Source organism: Haliotis asinina, chromosome 11 (genome assembly GCF_037392515.1).
Source record: "Haliotis asinina isolate JCU_RB_2024 chromosome 11, JCU_Hal_asi_v2, whole genome shotgun sequence".
Lineage (NCBI taxonomy): Eukaryota > Metazoa > Mollusca > Gastropoda > Lepetellida > Haliotidae > Haliotis > Haliotis asinina.
Window position 1 is genome coordinate 22,366,271 of NC_090290.1, and position 21,115 is coordinate 22,387,385.

General features: G+C 39.3%; 1 protein-coding gene across 5 annotated transcripts in view; it reads right to left on the reverse strand.

Moving 5' to 3' along the window:
* Window positions 1–21,115, reverse strand: part of LOC137256365 (5'-AMP-activated protein kinase subunit gamma-1-like) — a 372,719-nt gene that overhangs the window by 231,734 nt on the left and 119,870 nt on the right. Inside the window, exon 1 of one of the 5 annotated variants that reach the window (XM_067794184.1) lies at window positions 6,245–7,857. The exons of the other annotated variants lie outside the window; for them this stretch is intronic. Within the exon in view, the coding sequence (XP_067650285.1) occupies window positions 6,245–6,418 (174 nt within the window). The 5' untranslated portion in view covers window positions 6,419–7,857. Of the gene's footprint in view, window positions 1–6,244; window positions 7,858–21,115 lie in introns of those variants that run through there. 5 annotated transcript variants of the gene reach the window in all.

Below are 21,115 nucleotides of genomic sequence, written 5' to 3' on the forward strand. Positions count from 1 at the left end.
AAAATAATTATCAAATTTATACATATTCTAGTAAAGTACAGGGTCTCACTGATGATACTTTTATCTATAGTTTATATTGTACAATTGAAAACTGTCTTACATCAATCATTAAATTCATCATTCCAGTCCTGCTCTTTGTGACCTGCTTCAGCATCACTGTAGTATTCCTGCGAGAGAAAAGCTAGCCATGTGATGCTTGCAGTTTAATTCAGTTGACTGAAATTTCTTGTTTTCTCCTTGGTACTTCATCAAACTTTCATCTCCTCAACCAACAAGTACAAAACAGTCACTGCTCAGGGAAATTGCCCACTTGCCAGTCAGTGGGTTAAAAGTAAGACGGCAAGATTTCTGGAACTTCCATAAATTTCAACACTTTACTCACGCTCTTGTTCCAGGCAAATCAATGGTTGAAAGCATGAGCACACACTCTTGTGGCACAATTGCAAACGATCATCTAGGTCACATATCAGTCATGCTTACTGTTCAGTATTACTGGCAAGTTGTCTCACAAACATTCTCCAATAATGGTGAGCCTATTGTGAAAAGATGTAACTCATATCTAGTTAGGTTTTTATAATAATTTTATGAATCACTTCAGTGTACAGCTAGTGGAAATGACTTGGCACTGAGTTACCTCCCTTGGGTAATTGTACCTGTGATTACAAGTGTGAGAGTGAATTTAGTTTTACGCCGCACTGAGTAATATTCCTGCTATAACAATCTAGCCTGGACCAGACAATCCAGTGATCAACAGCATGAGCACTGTTCTGTACAATTGGGAACCAATGGCATGTGTCAACCAACCAGCGAGCCTGACTACACGACCCCATTAGTTGCCTCTTACGACAAGCACAGTCGTCTTTTATGCTAAGCATGGCTTGCTGAAGACATATTCTACCCCAGGTCTTCATGGGTCCTAATTACAAATGGCGTGCAGACCTTTCTAGTAGGATCACAAATAGAGTAAGCTTAGGTAGCATAGGTTGCTTTAAAGGTTTGAAAAAAAAAAATACAAACCAACGACCTCAAAAGTTTGAAAAAGAACACATCTTTAACAAAACTATTTACACAAGCCAGTGATATTTACACATGATGCAAAGGTGAGGTGAAGGTGAGGTTAAATGGAGTCTTACACCGTGTTTAAGATTTTTGTGTAGTGTAGTAAGATGTATCTGGTTGTCAACAATAACACTGGGCGTGCTTCACTGAGATAATCAGGCTACAGTTCTCACAGTGCACAATTAAATAGGAACTCCCATTACACAAAATGCTGTCATCCAACCTGTCTTTTCAGATCCCTTAATACTGTGCAAGACAACACCAGCACCTTTGACACCTGGGACTGAACCACCAATATCTGCGTGAGCGAGAGTGAGAGAGAGAAAGAGAGAGAGAGAGAATTTAAATCACTGGGTTTCACGCATTATGCACATGAAACAAGACTCAATCCTGTGTCTTTAGTGCGACAGGCAAACACTTCGACCATCAGGCTACCATAATGCACCACTGTGCCATACAGCCACACACTGAACAGCACAGACATTTTGACAATTTGTAGGATTACTATCTGCAGGGTCAAGTCCCGAGTTTTGGTCTCTACATAGAACACAGAACACATACCTAAGAACACCGTCAGCAAAAGTATGTTTTAGACATATTGTTTTTCCACTAGACTTGTCTACCATTCTCACAGAACTGTTAACAAACACAACAAAGTTACTGCTACACTAAGTTATGTACAGAACACTTTACAATCTCCATGTTTGGCAAGACAAATAGCCAAAAGCATATTTATTCAGTTGTTGTCAAGCGACAGGACCAATATTTACACAATTGTACTGAGTATTGTCTGTTTATTTCACATACAAAGAATATTGACATCAAGTGGCCCATGTCTACACAAGGATATGGTTGTTCTATGTTGACGTCAATTACTTCCACACTTTCTCACCTGACTCGTAACATTCTACTCCAGCCAATACATTAGGTAGGTAGGTGAGTGAGTGAGTGAGTGAGAGTTTTACGTCACACTCACAATATTCCAACTATATGGCAGCTGTCTATAAGCAATCAAATCAGCATCAGTCAATCCAGAGGTGAACAGCATGAGCATCGATCTATGCTTTGGGAAAACATTAACACATGTTTACCAAGTCAGTGAGCCTGACAACCCCATCCCGTTAGTCACTTCTTACACCAAGCATGGGTTACTGAACAACGATTTTAACCCAGATATTCATGGGTCAGGAAGAAAAGCCTTACTGGGGTTATATATTTCCCACTTAAGCATAATATAAGTTGTTGACCTTTTTTCATAAACATGTCAGCCTCATCAAATGTCAGCTACAGGTCTACTTCCGGTCACAAGGAGGGGATGCAGATTACACAAGTATGCCCGGTCCAGCAACTTCTTCCGCCAAGATACAGCGTCACGTGACAACACTGGGCAGAATCAGTCTTCAGTGAATGTTGTTTTATATGGGATATATTGCACACATTCTGATGATGAGATCTCTTTACCACTGTCTCCAGAGTGAGGATGAATAAGTATTGAATGGTTGCAATGCATGAATGTGCTTACACTATCAGCCACTAGCTTGTCTGGGCTGACTTCACAATTTACATTTTCAGAAGTGCAGCTGACCAAATACCAGTAAATATTTAACCTGTCGCCCACTTACACCTGCAGGCATATTCAGGCCTCACAGTAAGCACACACTTGCCATTTGTACCCTGTTCGAATATTTGGCATCTGTGATGATCTCTTTGATACCACCACCTTGTGTCCTGTGTTTATGCCTCTGATGTACTAGAATGGTAGGGTTGCCTAGTGGTTAAAGACGACAAGGTCCGATTTCTCAAATGGGTATATGTGTTAACGCGATTTTTGGTGTCCCTTGCTGTGATATTACTGGAAAATTGCTAAATACACCATAAAACCTAACTCACTGAGATACCTGAAGCTGGCTTCTATCAAAACATGCTTGTTCTGCTTGAACTTTGTAGCAGATGCTCTACTAAGTGACATTCTACACTGGTCTCCATGTTTGAACTGCTGCTGCTGGAAGGACTCTTGTTAGTTCACTGTAAACACTTAGAGAGACATGAGCTGCACAGCAAATGAGGAAAGACTGCAATTGTACCTAATACTTAACAAGAACATCTACAACCTAATCAGTACCAGATCATCAGCTCTGAGCACTGTCCAAGTGTTAATCCATAACGGACTGGAATCACTTTCAGTTCATAAAATATTTCCTTTCAGGTATTTTCAAGACAACAGATTTTGACATATTTTCTATTATTTACAATTTTTTTGTAAAATCAAGTCAATTAAGTAATGACCGAGGATTATTTTCAACTCGCTGAAAATTGATCAAACCAAGATCTTTGGCACCATGAGCAAATGTTTCAACTAGTAGGCAAGTCCAACACAATGAGTGTGTTGCTATGATGTATGCTGTCTATATCATGGCAGGGATACCAGAAATGACCTTCACATTGTACCCATGTTGGGAATCAAACCCAGGTCTTCGGTGCGACAAGATGACATTTAACCACTTTGCTAAGCAGCCAGCCCTCTTCAAAAGCACAATTTATTGGATTAGACACTGACATTGCTACATCCAGTTTCTTCAACTGATATTTAACTGAAACTTTCCTGACATTTCTGTATTATAGTACTGACATTTCAGCAGCAGGTGGGCATATACCATATAGATGAGATATTTTGTCATATTTTGGAACCCAAGACAACAATATGTACAAAAAATAATCTGATCTCCGAGTTTCAATTCGCAATGTTTTTTACCATAATTCAATCAGTCCGTGAACAGAATCTCCTTATGACACAACTGAAAAGCTTTTGTGAAAGAATTGATCCCAGCTGCTTAACACAAAGTTGCAGTAATGGATTGTTCTGAATCCATAGCTGCTGGCTTCATTCAAGTTTAATCTGGCAATAAATTGATCTCTTACCTTGATTTATTCTGCTTTGTATCAAAGCTGAACTAACTACGATTCAAATCTGGGTTACATGATCATATTACTAATCTGAAAACATAATCTACTTTCATGATAGAGCTGAATCTTGGAGACTGAACTGTATCTTGAACCCCACATTTAGGTGATGAACTGAATCGCATAGGTGATGAACTGAACCGCACAGTTAGGCGACATACTGAACCACATAGTCAGGTAATCATCTGAACCACATAGTTAGGTGATGAACTGAACCACATAGGTGATCATCTGGACCACAGTTACATGATAAACTGAACCACATAGGTGATCATCTGGACCACATACTTTAGGTGATCACCTGAACCACATCAGTGATCATCTGAACCACATAGTTAGGTGATGAACTGAACCACATAGGTGATCATCTGGACCACAGTTACATGATGAACTGAACCACATAGGTGATCATCTGGACCACATACTTTAGGTGATCACCTGAACCACATAGGTGATCACCTGAACCACATAGTAAGGTGATCAGTTGAGACACATCAGTGATCACCTGAACCACATAGTTAGGTGACCAACTGAACCACATAGGTGATCATCTGGACCACATAGTTAGGTGATCAACTGAACCACATAGGTGATCAACTGAGACACATCAGTGATCACCTGAACCACGTAATTAGGTGATCACCTGAACCACATAGCTAGGTGATCACCTGAACCACATAGGTGATGAACAGTAGAGCATTTGATTGTACAACTGTACCTTATTCAGGCGGTGCAATGTATTGTGTTTGGGTGGATAAAACATACCATTAGATGGGAAGTCGAACTGTTTAAATGGTTGATCAAATGAACTGTTTGGACGGGTGATCAAACGATTCATATACATGGGTGATCAAATGAACTATTCAGATGAGTGTTCTAACAAACCATGAAGACTGGCAATGACTAAACCATACATTTGCAACTGAGCATCCTCTGATCAGCTTGTTGACAAAAGCTGTATAACCATACATTTGCCCTTCCACCCATCCTTCCCTGCAATGATGGAGCCTTTCATGTCTAGATTACCTCAGGTTCCCAAACTCCCATCTCACTCGGGCTCCTTCTTAACGTAAATGGAAATATGTGTTTCCATCAAAATTATATTTTCAGACACAAAGCATAAGAATATTGAAAACCCTGCTAAAAACAGTGCAACACATTTCAAAGAGCACTGGTGCAAAAATGTCAAGATGAAACCCAATGATGACCGTGAGACAGTGCTTATTTCCATATCACACTACTTGACGACAGCCACGGAGACACTGCCAACAAACATGCACAACACTTACAAATTCTGACGTCTTTTAAACAGAAAATACAATTGCTTTGTACAGTTGTCATGAATATATAATAACTGACAAGACTACTCTTCTGTAAGTTGCAAATGGCTTTCACCGAAGTGCTACACGCAGGAGACCAGCATCACATTGGGCCTTCCTTGAACATCCAGCTGATGTAATCTGAGCGGAACGATGTTTAAAACACAATGAAACTCACTTACTTTCTCCTTTGGCACAAATCTACCCACCAAACTTATTACCACTTTGCAAGATTGAACACAATTTTAAACATGCGTTGTCCTCTATGCACAGAGACACTAAACCCGAAAGTGTTTGTTTATAATAATTACACAAGCAGTTCATCCCCTTGAACTGGGCAGATCTACATGACAACTGTTTCTTCTATAAACCAAACAAATCCACCCACCACAACTCACTTCACTTTGCAAAAACTGAACACAATTTTCAACATACATTGGTATTCTATGCAGACACACAAAATCTGCATGTACTTGTTTATAACAAATACACAAGCACTGTCCCTCTATTCAGGTTCTTATACACATGACAACATGGACAACTCTATCAATTCTATCTTTACCTACAACTCTAACAAAAAATCTCACCACTTTGCAAAATAGAACACAAATAAAGTATATCAGTTCTCTGTGTGCAGAGACACAAAACATATTAACATTTGTACACAATAACTACACAAGCAGTTGCAAATCCATTTGGGCTGATCTATATGACAACTATTTCATCTACGACCCTATCAAATCTAAGATGACATGCTGAAGTGAAATAACAGACTCAACACAGGGAGTCCGTCTGCTACATTCAACATCTCTGAAGCATCACAAATCTACATGATTGGTCTATATATGTATTCAGTGACAAACACAAAACGTGCAAGGGGGACTCTAGATGCACACACCACCTACCGTAGTCCGGGCGGGGACGGAGCCCCGTCTCCGTTGATTTTTCTGTGTCTTTATCAGCATTTGTTCCTGGTAAAAATCAACAGGTTTGTCAGTATCAGGAATATCATACAGGGTCCCAGGAGCTGCATAGGATTTCCGTCGTAGACGGGGGCGCTCAAATCCAAGAAAATTCATGCTGGTAAATGTGACAACACTGTTTCTCAAAAAGTCAACACGATATTCCTCAACTGTAAGTCATCATGGCTTAAACACATGAAAGTAAGCAACAGCAAATCCATTCATATTGTTTGTCTTGGAGACTTGTGATATTTCCACTGATTGTAAATGCTCCAACAAGGTCTGAGCTGTGCTGTTCAGTCAGTAGATGAGAGTAACTGTGTGCAGAACACCTCGCTATTGATTCACTGTTCCAACAGTCTATCCTCGATTCCCACACACAGCCAACAAAGTCTACTTTCACAAGAAATCTGAATTTTTAATCTTGATCAATGTAGATCATCCACTGGAGCACGATCCTACTACCCCCAGCACTAGCTGTGATGTATCCAATACGTCATCAAGTAATCGGTACCACACAGTTTCCTGTAAGTGGAAGACTCAACATCCATTTTCATAGATCCAAGTGATCAATACTAGTTAGCCCATATACTAACTGACTGCAAATACATACCAGATCGGGATATTACGATCTTAGCTGTGAAGACTTGTCTGAGCTAATCATTATATGGACTATCAGTGCTATTTCATGGACAAACACCACCCCGCTGACTACCTAACTGTTCAGTCAACCGTGACCACTTATCCTGGGGCTGTCAGAGGATGTGAGTACTGAAATGTTCGCAAGCTGATTTTTAAGTTGCTAGTACCAACCCCAGTGCCCCAGTGTTAAGATCACACTACTTTACAAGGCAGTTGGAGTAATATAAACAAACACGGAGAACCTGCCTCACCTTAAACAGGTCAGGGCCCAACTGACAGTTCACAAATTCTCTCACCAGCTGGGACAAATGTCCTCAGAAGAAATGTCCTCAAAAGTAATGTCCCCAGAACTAATGTCCTCAGAATCGATGTCCTAGAAGTATATTGTTCTCAGAACTTATGTCCTCAGAAGAAATCTGTTACCTGATTCTCACAGGACTTGGATTATCTCAACTTCTATTAGATGCCTGGAAACAATCAGTTTATATGTTCCTGTAATGAAGACAGCTGTGTGTTTGTAGCCCGACGTATTTACACTGACAATAAACACAGGTTCCGTAACACACTGACTGAATATACACCAGGGGTGGAATCGGCACTGACCAGGCCCAGGTGATTACAGGCAGGTATCACACAATTATACCAGCGCTGCCCAACCTCATCTCCCATTGCAACAGATACAGGTCCATAAACAACCGATCTAAACACTGATGACTTGCAGGGTACAGCACTGGTTAGATACTGCTGTATACACTGTACATCCCCTGGTGTATACGCTGTATATCGCCCAGCTGATGCTGAACACACACACACACACACACTGCCTGTACACAATCTTCTTATGCACTCGATAATTAGACTTGCTATGAGCTGGAGTTACGTCCAAGATGTTTGCTGTTTAAGTGGCTTGGTCCGTCCTGCAAGTCATGCAAGCTGCCGATCTTAGTACAGGGCATAACAGGGCATAGAGTAACATCTACTCTGACCGACTTATGTCACACACCCCTACTTCACGTATCACTAGCCAGTATCCATATCAGCCAGTCTTCTATGCTGTATTACACGCAGGTACACAACACAGCTTTAACATATGAGTGGGTCCACATCTCTATGTACTGGCTCAGCGAGGTGGAACTACCTACTACAGGATTACAGTCATGGATCTATACCACAATATGATTTGGACATGAAAATACCTCCTGAGCTATTCCAAGCCCTGGTGAATGTAGCTGCAGGATTCTCCACTAATGCCTTGTTTTCATGCGAGTCCTGTAGAGGCTGAACAAGTCAGTTGTATGGGGTATTCAGTGTTTACAAACAAGCAGGCAGACAGACAGGCTTACTGGAGGTTTCAGTTTAAAGGTACCATTAATTGCTTTCATCATACAATGTAACAGGTAAGACAGAGTGGGATTTAGGATAGCACATGAGGAGTTTACACCAAATCGGTGTGATGTACTTCTTATGGCTGTTTCATGTCGATTATGTCGACCCAAGGGACAATGATGCTGTCAGAATCCTTCAGATGTACTCCCAGGGGTAACATTCACTACAGATGTGTCCATGGAAATAGGATCAGAACAAATAAATACATCAATAAAATTATCTATTAAGGCCACACCAGTTTTATTTCTTGTTTTATGGATCCCCCAGCCATAAAAAAATATATAAATAAAAATTAGTTTCCCCTGCTAAAAAAATAATATTCCAATGTTTTTTTCTTACTGATGCTTTTTTTTTTTGCATTCCTCTCCTGCTCCTGCTCTTATCTTTTTTTTTAGAACAAAACTCTGTAAAATAAAAAAATAAAATTGGTCTGGCCAAAACATAGACTGGACTTTACCTATCATTTATTCACCAACAATATATCTGTTCTGTCAGCATGGGCCGTGCTGATTATATAAGTGAGTGAGTGAGTTTAGTTTTACGCCGCACTCAGCAATATTACAGCTATATGGCGGCGGACCAGACAATCCAGAGATCAACAACATGAGCATCAATCTGTGCAACTGGGAACCGATGACATATGCCAACCAAGTCAGCAAGCCTGACCACCCAATCCCGTTAGTTGCCTCTTACGACGAGCTGAGTCGCCTTTTATGGCAAGCATGGGTTGCTGAAGGCCTATTCTATGCTGATTATATAAATCAACACTTCACAATAGATTTCAGAGCTCCAAACTAGACTGTAATACAAACCCTGAAGCAAATAAAAAAAAATAAATAAATAAAAAATAATAAAAAAAAAGAAGCTTAAGAAAGTCTGAATATAAATATAATTTTGGTAGTAACAAACTAACCCCAATAACATGACCCAGCTGAACCTGAGGAAATCTAGACTTGCTTCATTTAGGGCTTTAGCATTGAAGGGATGGCTTAGCCATAGGGAAAGTAATGCGGTTCAGGTAGACTACCCAGTCATTTAACAGAGGTACTACAATATTTTGAAACATGACACCAGTTATCATATACCACACATATCAATTTCATATCACAAAGGCGACCATGAGTTTGCATTTCTAAACCAAAGATAAATGTTACAAACCATTTGGAAATAGTACTTGTATGTTATAAAATACTTATTTCTTCATAGGGTATTTCTATTAAGTATTACTATTATTAAGAAATAAGTTCTTCCAATCAAAGAAAATTGTACAGCTAAGAAAAACCAAATTCTTTGTTTTTCATGAACACAGTAAACCGTACACGACAAACGAGATTATTACTTTTACAATAAAGATATCTGTTACCTATAACCATCTATAATGTAATTAATATTTCAATGGAACAAACTTCAACCTCCAATTTGGAACCCTATTAATATTTCAAACAGATCTTTATTCCCTGTCATTTCAAACAACACCATTAAATATAGAAGTGAGTTTGGTTTTACACCACTTTTAGCATTATTCCGGCAATACCATGGCAGGGGACACCAGAAATGGGCTTCACACATTGTACCCATGTTGGGAATCGAACCCAGGTCTTTGGCATGATGAGCAAACGCTTTAACCACTGGACTACCCACTGCCTGTTAAACCTAGAACTGAAACATTATTATTCGACAAGCTAAGGCATTGACTCAGTGTCGATGTCAAGTCTTGGAAACACAACTAACTGGTTTAAAACTCCAATCTACAATAATATCTGCTTGATTTTGGAGTCATCTTGTAATCTGTATTTGGTAATATGTCATTTGGGATTACTATTCTTGGTAAAGAGCAGCCGAAGCAGCCAGGTAAATAATTGATTCTGAACCGAACCATAGTAGTCAGAAAACAATCACAAGCAATCATCCAGCCACCGAGCCTGAACTGTCTCAACCAAACAGACATTTCCCCATACCAGGCAACAACAACATAGGCGACCAGCAAACCTAAACTAGGAAACTAAATGTTACAGTTGGTCAGAATAAGCTAACGCTAAGTCTCTGAACATATATTATTTTGACAGTAAGCAATAAACACTTCTAAACTGAAAAGGAGACCCAAGGAAATCAAAGGGATCTATTGGGGAATCAATAGGAGATCAATAGGGTGAGGGGATCAATGTGGACATTTACAGTAATGATTACTGGAATAGATAACTCAAGCGTTCAGGTGGGAATGTAGTCAGACCAGCTAATCCAAACTGGGACTCATCGGTGGCTACATGATCAACTGAAGTGATTAAGGTCTCTTGTTTATTTTCTTAAATCACTTCCTGATGACAGAAAGAGCGTGTAAATATTTGCATATTTTGCTTACCTATGGTGGCAAGGTAATCTCTGTTACCATTTATGTATTCTGTATTGCCAAAGAGTCAAACAATTTAAACACAATTTAATCGGTCTCAAACTCATCTGATTCCTTGTTTACTGTTCTCTGGTGTATTAACAAAATCATACAACTATATAACTTGATTATCGTACAATGACTGGTTGTTTGGTTGGTTGTATAATGCTGCACTTGGCAGTATTGCTGCTATATGCTCTCTAAATCTGGACCAAACAATCCTGTGATCAACATCATGAGCATCAATCTACACAACTGGATCCAATAACCTGTCACCCCAGTCAGCAAGTCTGACCACCACCTCTGACAAGTCGCCTCTTACGACAAAAACATGGGCTGCTGAAGACTTGGATCTTCATGGGTCCAAGACATAATACACTGAAATACTTCCAACTCACACCCTTCCAACTATTATGTCTGAGGTAACAGAAAAGGAGGACTTATTGCCTTTAGTAATAGTCAACTCCAGCCAGCCTGGACTCTGTCTTTCTCGGATTGCTGTAAACATCCGACTGAACTTATGGTCCCGATGTAATCCTTCTTTGTTGTCATAATGAAAGAGCTCTGTATCTCAGACTCTCATTATTTCGGACTTCGGACCAAAGTGTAAGCTTTGAAAAGGTAGTTACAGGTAAAACATTGCTTTATAATCCGGACTGAGCAGGAAGTTTGCTTGGCCAATAAACCTTGGATAAACAACACATTGATTGGTGTGGGTATTTTGTCTTATTTACTGTGCAGTAAGTCCACTTGGCCAACAAATCTTGCTTCGTCTATTTTATCTAGTGGCGAATGAATACTTTGATACCTTTGATGTGGTTAAAACTAATTTGAAAATTATAATTGAGATGATAATATAAATGAGATGATCAGGCATTGATATCATAAATTTCTGTGTAACTTGAACTGTTGTATAATTCTGACTTTTTAGCCTGTCGCACGGCAGGAAACACACGACTCATGAGGAGAATCAAACCCAAGTGTTCAGCGAGGTGAGTGGCAACTTTTACCATTAAGCTACAATGCCCGAAGAAGACACATTTTGAACACCATGTGCATTTAGAATTTTGAGTGAGTGAGTGAGTGAGTGAGTGAATAAATGAACGAGTGAGTGAGCATGTTTTTTTTCGCTTTTAACAACATTCCACATGCAGGCTTCACAAACAGTAAATATGTGGGAAATCAAGCCCAGATCTTCAGCATAATGAATGTATGCTTCGGCCACAAGGGTACCAAACCAACCAACCTATACAATCTGATTCTCGAACAGACTGCAGAGAAAGTGCCAACATATTATATAAGCATGTAATAAGACATAATCTCCAAGGCTCCTGTCTTCTCATTTATCATACATTGCCCCACTATCTATTCTTGACAATACTTACTGAACTACACCATGAGTACTTTGTAATTTCAGTGGAGTGCATACGCACGCCTGCTTGCGTGACAGTAGCTAAGCATGTTCTGCTGTGAATCCTCAAATCATGCAGTAATCAGTCAGGCGGGTGCAGGGTCATAAAGGTGGCCACATATACAACAGGTACAGGCGAGGTTTGTTAAAGAAGTCATGACTACAACACACCATTCAGGGGCAAAAAAATCCCATCACCCGATGCCAGGGACAAGTCAGTTTTCACTTACGGCTATCAAATAATGGTATGTTACTTGTCCGTGGACTACTAGATAATTTCCTCTTATGGTTTCAAATTGCGAATGAAGTTGGATTTCATTTTATATCTGCTCATGATGCAGCTGTTCAAATGCACAAATAATTTCAAGACTCATGTTGACCTTGACATGAAGGTCATAGTATACAAAATACGCAAAAAATAGTAATACAGAAATTGTTTACTGAAAAACATTCAAGGGAAGTCTTGAAAGTCTACGAAGAAAATCCAGTGAACTGTTCTTCAGATATTTCGTTGACAATCTTAACATGCAGTGTAACATGCTGAATTTTTCAAAGTGTCGCCATGAGTTTGAAAATTATGCAAAGGTCACCCAAATCGACTGAACATTGCGCCTTCCCAAGATGAACCTTGGTGTCAAATATAAAGAAAGTCCAGAGAATGGTTCTTAAGATATCACGCTGACAATCTTTACATGCAGGTTCATATGGCGAAATCAACAGGGCCTGGCACCTTCCCTGGATGAAGCTTGGTGCTGAATATGAAGAAAATCCTGTGAACTGTTCTTGAGATATCTTGCTGACAAGGGCAAAATATTATGAATCTCTTTGTGCGCTTGAAATGAAGGTCAAGGTCACCACACCTGACTGAGCCCTGTCTTACTATGATTAACCTAGGTAGTAAATAGGAAAAGAATATAGTCAACGGTTCGCATATGTATGTAGTGACGTATGGACGTAAGGACAGAGCGTAACACTAAATCATGAATGAAATCGCTGCCAAATCAAGTCCAAGTGATTTTTGTACTTTTGTGTGAGGTTGAAGCATAGTCAAAAGGCTTCAACATATCATTTTAGTTCAGTTCATTGTAACATGTTGTACATTTACTCAACATGACCAAAGAGTGAGTGAGTTGGGATTTACGTAACTTTCCAGACAACACTCTATTGGTGGGAGACACAAGAAATGGGCTCATACAATGTCACCAAGTAGGGAATCAAACCCATGTCTTCAGCATGACAAGCAAACACCTTAACCATGACAACCCCCCACCACCACCACCCATGACCAGTGAGTTACTATGCAGTTTAGCATGGATACCCTACATATGATATAAAATTCATTATAAAAAATCAATACAAAATTACATGCCAGTATTAAAAACTTTCAAATCTATGAGCCCGAACTTAGCTTTAAGTATCACATAGAGCCATCATATAGTCTTATATTAGCTAAGCTTATGAGGCAAATAAAAATTTCACTAGCATAAATGGCTTAGAATCGAGATTAAAGATGCAGACACTATTGATAATTCATTGACAGTTATGGTTGATGAAAGCAGAAAGTTTAAATCGAAAATGGTTATTAATCTTAATGCTGGTCTGGACAGAATTCTCTGATATTCACACTTATAGGATGAATAACGTTATCATTAATGCAGTATGAGCTGAGCTGGCATACAGCCAGTTGCTACTGACGGTTACATCTGACAGAGTAAATGTGTAAATCCCAACAGGCATGTATACACGTTGACAGATACTGACACTGCTGCAACTGTGGTTGCTTGTACGTTAGGAAACTATAAAATTATCTTTCCAGTGGGAGGAAGTGTTTACACAGAATAATACATATTTTTTTTTTATTTTGATGTGTGATATGTATGACATAGTGTGTGATATAATAACATTGTGTTGATGAACCTGGGAGCAAAGCATGGATCAATGTGGAGATTCCACTAATGGTTACTGAGAGATTGAGGAATAGGGGTGTGGTAACAGAAACAGGAAGTAACAGAAAGAAAAAAACGTAATTATTTGTTTGAGTGAAAAAAACATTTTGTTGATGAGTGAGAGAAAAAAGTGAAATGAAGGAGAGATAATTATTAGTTGCTCTGCATGATACAGATTGTGTTGATGAACTTGAGAGCTTGACCAAAAGGGACAGACTAAGACAGTCAGACAGAAACATGGAGGAGGTAGATAACATATCTCTGCTGCTATGTATTGCCAGTTTGGTCTTCAAGTAGCTGTATCAAACTGTGATGGAGGTCATGTTTGGAGGTCCAAGTATATCTGATTGCCGCATGAAAATAGTAAAACAAACATCTCAACTTCTATTTCCATCCTAACCCAAGGCAGTGGCCTGGCCTGACTTTAATCACTAACTGTTTACAAGACAGCTGAAGGTAAAAAAAAAACACAGAATACATGAGCAGTTTAGAAATGTAAGCCACTGGGTGTGCAGTGATGCAGTGAGTACGTGCGTGCGTGTGTGCGTGCGTGAAGTTGAAAGCCACTTTTAGCAATATTCCAGCAATATGGCTGCAGGGACATGAAAAACGTTCTTCACACACTTATGTGGGGAATCAAACCCAGGTCTTTGACGCGACCGCTTTAACCACTAGCCCACCTCACTGCTCCTTTACCACTTTCAAATATACCAATGTAGATCTGGTGTTCAAATCCACAATCAGATAATCCTTCAATGTCAAAGAGATTCAACTCTGTATGTACAAAACTGCCACTGATCTGTTTGGTCATAAAATGCAGTCAATAACGTTAGCCAAGTACAAATTCTGAAAGGTCCAGTAAGTTCAGCAAATAATACATAAAATAACACTGAATGATATCATTCTTCAGAAAATGATGTTTGGACTTGTAAACTGTAATGTTTTTTGGGGCCAAAGACTGCATTGCCTTCAGATGAAAAGTGCAAACTGTGTGGAAGTATTTAAATATATACTAAAATCGTAACTCCCTTTACCTCTGCAAGAATTGTGTTGCCAAGTTTAATCACACAGATAAAAGAGTGAGTAAGTGAGTTTAGTTTTACGCCGCACTTAGCAATATTCCAGCTATTTGGCGGTGGTCTGTAAATGATCGAGTCTGGACCAGACATTTCAGTGATCAACAACGTTAGTCGCCTCTTACGACAAGCAGTCGGCTTTTATGGCAAGCATGGGTTGCTGAAGGCCTATTCTACCCCGGGACATTCACAGGTCACAGATAAAAGAAGCGACAGCGAATTATGATAGAAGCCTTGTGATTGGTACACTCAACTTCCCCGAGTTGGCACTTGATTGCCTAAGAAGCCTTACCAATAGTGGTAATAAAATTATCGGAGGGAGTCGTAGATGCATCCTGGATTGGAATGGAGATAACCTACACCATGGCCAACAGCAGGCTAGTGATGAGAAATGAGAAAGTACAGTGACACACTATCAACCAACTCGAACCAAAACATGTCCACACCATGCTGACTTTCAGGACCTCAACAGATGGCTCCCGGAGAGCAAGACATAGACGCTTTTTCAATACATTCATAAATAATTTGAAACTTTCCTCATAGTATGTCATTGTTCATGGTTTTCTTTGTCAATTAAAGCTGATATAACAATCCTACATTGTTTAATCAAAAATTGCAGCTGTCACCAGGACAGCTCGTTGTGGGTTATCTGCAGGAGCTACACGTAAGTAAATAAAAGCTCTATATACAAGATGACTTTACAATAATTTACACATCCATAACCTACATACTGCCTCCAGGACATACTTGTCGAAATCAATGATTATCATCAGTTTCGCTACTACTTCTGGTATGGCTGTCTACAAGATCAACAAATGATCTTAGCCTTGTCTTAGGGTTTCGTTGTCTTTTAACTAGCGAATTTCAACCTGTATGGCGGCAGTCTGTAAATAATTAAGTCAAAAGCAGACAATCCAGTGATCAACATCATGAGCATATACTTTTGCAACTGGGATAAGATGACATGCATCAACCAAGGCAGTGAGTTTGATCACCTGATCCCATTAATCACCTGTTATGACAATAATGGGTTGTTGAGGACCAGTTTGAACATGGATCAGTTTTAACTTGAAGCCTTAGCCAAATGAAAGTGCACGGAAATGGATTCACATTATGAATCTGCACATTGACTGTCTTTTAAATTAGAGGACTACGTATGGTTCTTAGAATTAAAGTTAACAGGTTAGGTAACAAAGGCTTCCACTAATTTTAGGCCATTATAACTACATTTTCACTAAAGTACATAGCAGGTGGGCAGAAGAAAGAACACAATTTGCTTTATGTGTCATTTGATGTTGTAACACTAGACTCCAGAAGTAACACTTGATTAAACATTTTCAGTATCATCCGAGCTGTAAAATCTGTTTCCTGTTCAATGTCACATTTAACAACAATCCAGCAACACCAATTCAACACCACCACAGTTTGTAGTGAGTGAGTGAGTTCAGTTTTACGCTGTACTCGGCAATATTCCTACTATATGGAATCAAAAAGTGATCAACAGCATGAGCATTGGTCTGTGCAAAACAAAAAAATTGGGAACTGATGACATGTGCCAACCAAGTCAGCAAGCCTGACCATGCGATCCCGCAAGTTGTCTTTTACAACATGCAGAGTTGCCCCTTATGGCAAACAAGGGTTCCTGAAGGCCTGTTCTACCCCAGACCTTCGCACGTTACCACATGGGCATCTATCTGGGCAACTGAGATAATAAAATAACAACAATAACGATACTGCCACTGATACCACGCTGAACTTTGCTTTAGAGCATTCAACATGGACATTAATACCCAGCATAACCCAAGCTGTCTATCAGCCGAGCTATAATTTTAATAGCCACATGACTTATCCCACTGGGTATCAATTTTTTGCTGATAACATGATAATCATTCATGTCCATAGTAAGAAAGTAAATACGATTTATGCCTCTGTAAGCAATATTCCAGCAATATCACAGCAGGGGACATTATGCCTGTGTGGGAAACTGAACCTTGGTCTACAAAGTGATAACTGAACACCAAGCCAGTAAGCTGAAGACCAATTCTAACCAAGATCTTCACGAGATTTCTTAAAACCCCAAGGATGTGAAAAAAACCCACATTGTTTTGAACGTATCCCTTACTTCATGTCATAGTGCACACCAGTAATTGGAGATATTCATGACTGAGGTAAGCCTTTTCAAACTGGTTGCTCTCAACGTGATCCATGTAGAATGTTTTTAAGCCGTTTCAAGGTCACCGCTCATCCTTATATATTCAATTCCTTAAAACATATATTTTGTTTCACCGTCATGTTGAAAAAAAAATAACATGACTGAAAGAAAGTCTCATGACATAGCCGTAAAATGTACACAAACATTCCCAGACGGTGTGGTTAAGATAGATGCGATTACTTGTTTTTCAAAGAACAGAGAACTGGAACAAGAAAACAAATGTCCTATAAATAATCCAAAGACAATGCGACAGTTTATGAATTATCCGCCAGCGGCCAAGTCCTAATATTGTCACAGTGCCAAGGTGATTATCGCAAATCATTAAGGTTCCGACCCTCTGCTGACAATAGAGCTTTTGTTGCCCAGCTATTTTAAGAGTCGCATTCACCTTAAAACAGGCAATGAAGCAAATCACTGAAATTCTTGACCTAAACACAAGATGGGATCATATTACCTGCCCACCAAAACAACATGCAAATAATGGACAAATTTTCAGCTTGACTGAACCACCTCTATCTTGAACACTCAATGGATCATGTTACCTTCAACAAACGCAATAATAATGCTTGTCCCAGACTTACACTTAATCCTAGACTAAAGCGTAGTCTCTGATTGTATACTCATGGAAACAAATAAGGGAACACACTACAAGTGTTCCTTGTTTCCAAAGTTTCACCCACAGTGCAATGCGTATCTTGTGATGAAAGCTGAAAGCTGGAAAAAAGAATAAAGAAACATTTGTGCTGTCATGTGTTCCTTTATTAGTTTCCATGAGTATATATACTATCAAGGCAAGTTTGGGATATTAGTATTTTTATGCTTCATATTTCATCAGTGTTTCAATGAATATATAGATCATTATTCATAATTTTAAAATTCACATATATCCCTAACTATTTTTGACCAGTATATGACAATGATAGTAACAAACAAATCAATTTAAACTGAAAAGGATCCTCAGGGAACCTGTGGAAATCTCGACTTGCATCTTTTAAGTCACATTAGCTATTTGCCAGGATTATCTTAAGAGTGGAGACTCTTGCAATACTTTTAACTATTCACTATCAGCAATCAACACAGTTCACAAACACCTCTAACATTTAAAACGTCCAGCCATCATCACAAGTCTTTAGAACTACCACCAGGGAGAGTTACTATCTTTAAATAACTCAATGTTTCAGTTGACAGCTTTAGGGAATCAAGTTCTGGCGAAACACGGGTTGTAAATCTAATTTTACTATAAAGGGTATTACACAATATTGTTCATACACAATGCATATGAATAACAAAACAGAACCTGCAGATTTATTAACGTTCACAAACGGGAATAAGGGGAAAATAGATAAGGAGCCTTGACTAAACTCATTTGAACCTTTGCTCAGCAATGTAATCAAAGGTCACTTGTCTGTAGTCCTACACAATACACTGTGGAGAGCTCTGTTGACAACACAATAACCAACACAGTCCGCTAATGCAAAGTTTACCGCGTAAGCCAAAACAGAATTTAGATGTAGGACAGTAGCTGTCAGATATTCATGCTAATTCATTCAGATGAAAAAATATACCATAAAGACAGCACGTCAATTGATGCCATTATTAGACTGTGTGATGACACAATATAAGATTCGTTTGCACAGAAAAACAAGAAAAAAAAAAACTATCCTGAGCTTTGATTTTCAAAGCTCTCTTGGTGCTAAGATAGTCATAAGTTAATGTTAATGTACGACACGCACGACTATCTTGGCACGGAGAGAGCTTAAAAAATCTAGGCCCTGGACTGTATCCTAGGTGTCATTATTCTGGCTGATTAGTGAAGGTTTTGCTGCTTGTTGCGACTATGTGATTCACAGGGTTCACCATATAGATAATCAAATTCCATTTCCATGAACAGCTTTCAAGAAGAAGAGAACAATGTTCAAACCATGTGGAATTGAAGAATCTAGTCATATCTGCTTGTTGGAAACGTAAGGTCAAAACTGACGGTTAAATGCCACTTTTACCATTATTTCTGTAATAGTACAGAAACATTGGAAAGGTGATGTGCTGCATTGGGTATGTCACCGACGGACAACACAACGACTGCTCATGTTGTTGATCACTCAGTTGTCTTGTCCACACTTGATTATTTTACAGTTCACCACCATATACCTGGAATATTGCTGAGTGTGGTGTACAACTTAACTCACACACTTCATTCGCCATCAGGTGCTCTGTCTACGACTCTGGTGATAAGAAAGGAAGAAGTCAAAGATGATGATGGATTATGAGACAGAACCTTCCAACGATCTGATCCGTGCAAACTGAAGAGGCTGTTCAGTACAAGTCAAAGCTCCTCAAGAATTCAAGATGTAAATATGGCTCTCCACGCTTGTTCATCAACACAAGGTATCGATCTCCACATAACTGAGTCTGGAGACTAAATGAACATTTCTGCATGATTACATAAATTCTCTCAACGTTAAACATGTAAGTGCTCTGTTGGCACGGATAATCAATGACACATGAAAGAAAGACCTCGTACAAGTGTAATTTATAACATTCATTCATCTTGTGTTTTTGTCAACTTTCTACCAGTGAGACCTTGTTAGTTAGTTATTGGAAACACAAAAATGCCATTACGAGAAATGTCATGGTGCATCGTCAGTCCGTGATTATCTACGGCCAGCCGACCACCTCTAACATTCAGATAAAACTGCAACTGTGGCTCACAATCAGACAGAGTAATCTATTTGTGTGTCTAACGTGCTGAAGATGCTTTAATCTGCAGTGGAATGGCAGACTCTATGATAGTGTATAACTCCTATTAGACCCATGGGAGCTGCAGGAGCATTATCCCCACCCCAGCCGCCAAATGTACAACTCTCTTCCATGGGTGAAATCATACATCATTGTTTTTTATGTGTGAATATTTATTCCTTACTCACACCATTATCACATCTATTCACGTCAAGTTGCCATAAAAGGCGACTATGCGTGTCGTAAGAGGTGACTAACGGGATCGGGTGGTCAGGCTTGCTGACTTGGTTGGCACATGTCATTGGTTCCCAATTGCGCAGATTGATGCTCATGTTGTTGATCACTGGATTGTCTGGTCCAGACTCGATTATTTACAGACCGCCGCCATATAGCTGTAATATTGCTGAGTGCAGCGTAAAACTAAACTCACTCACTCACTATTCATGTCAAGGCATATGATACAAAACATTTCTTTCTGCATCAATAAAAGATGATATACCTGTAGTTTCTAGAGTTTCTAATCTAGACACCCAGCATTCTTGTCGGTAAAATATTTTTAAAATGTGTGTAATTAGTGTTTCGAACTCTCTAGAAATAGCTGCTTCAAATATATTCCAGAGCTGGCTTTCCTTTCGACTCCACATTATATTGTATTGTGCAGGTTGAGTTCAACAAAGAGTTGAGATTCAGGCTTCAGCCTTCACAAACCATGGCCTGTTCCACTGAGAGTGAGTGAGTATGATTTTCCACCGTTTTTAGCAATATTCCTGCAAGATCATGGGAGATGACAACAGAAATGGGCTTCACACATTGTACCCATGAATTTATTCAAACCCCAGTCTTCTACAAGACTAGTGAATGTTTTAACCACTAGGCTACCTCACCACGCCTTGTATTCTTGAAAACCATGACCCCCATGCAGAGTAAATCAAACCCCCCTCCCACCTGACCCTCTCATCCCACCTAAATATACACTACAAAACTATTTGTCCATCTGACCGACATCAGCGTGGTAAATA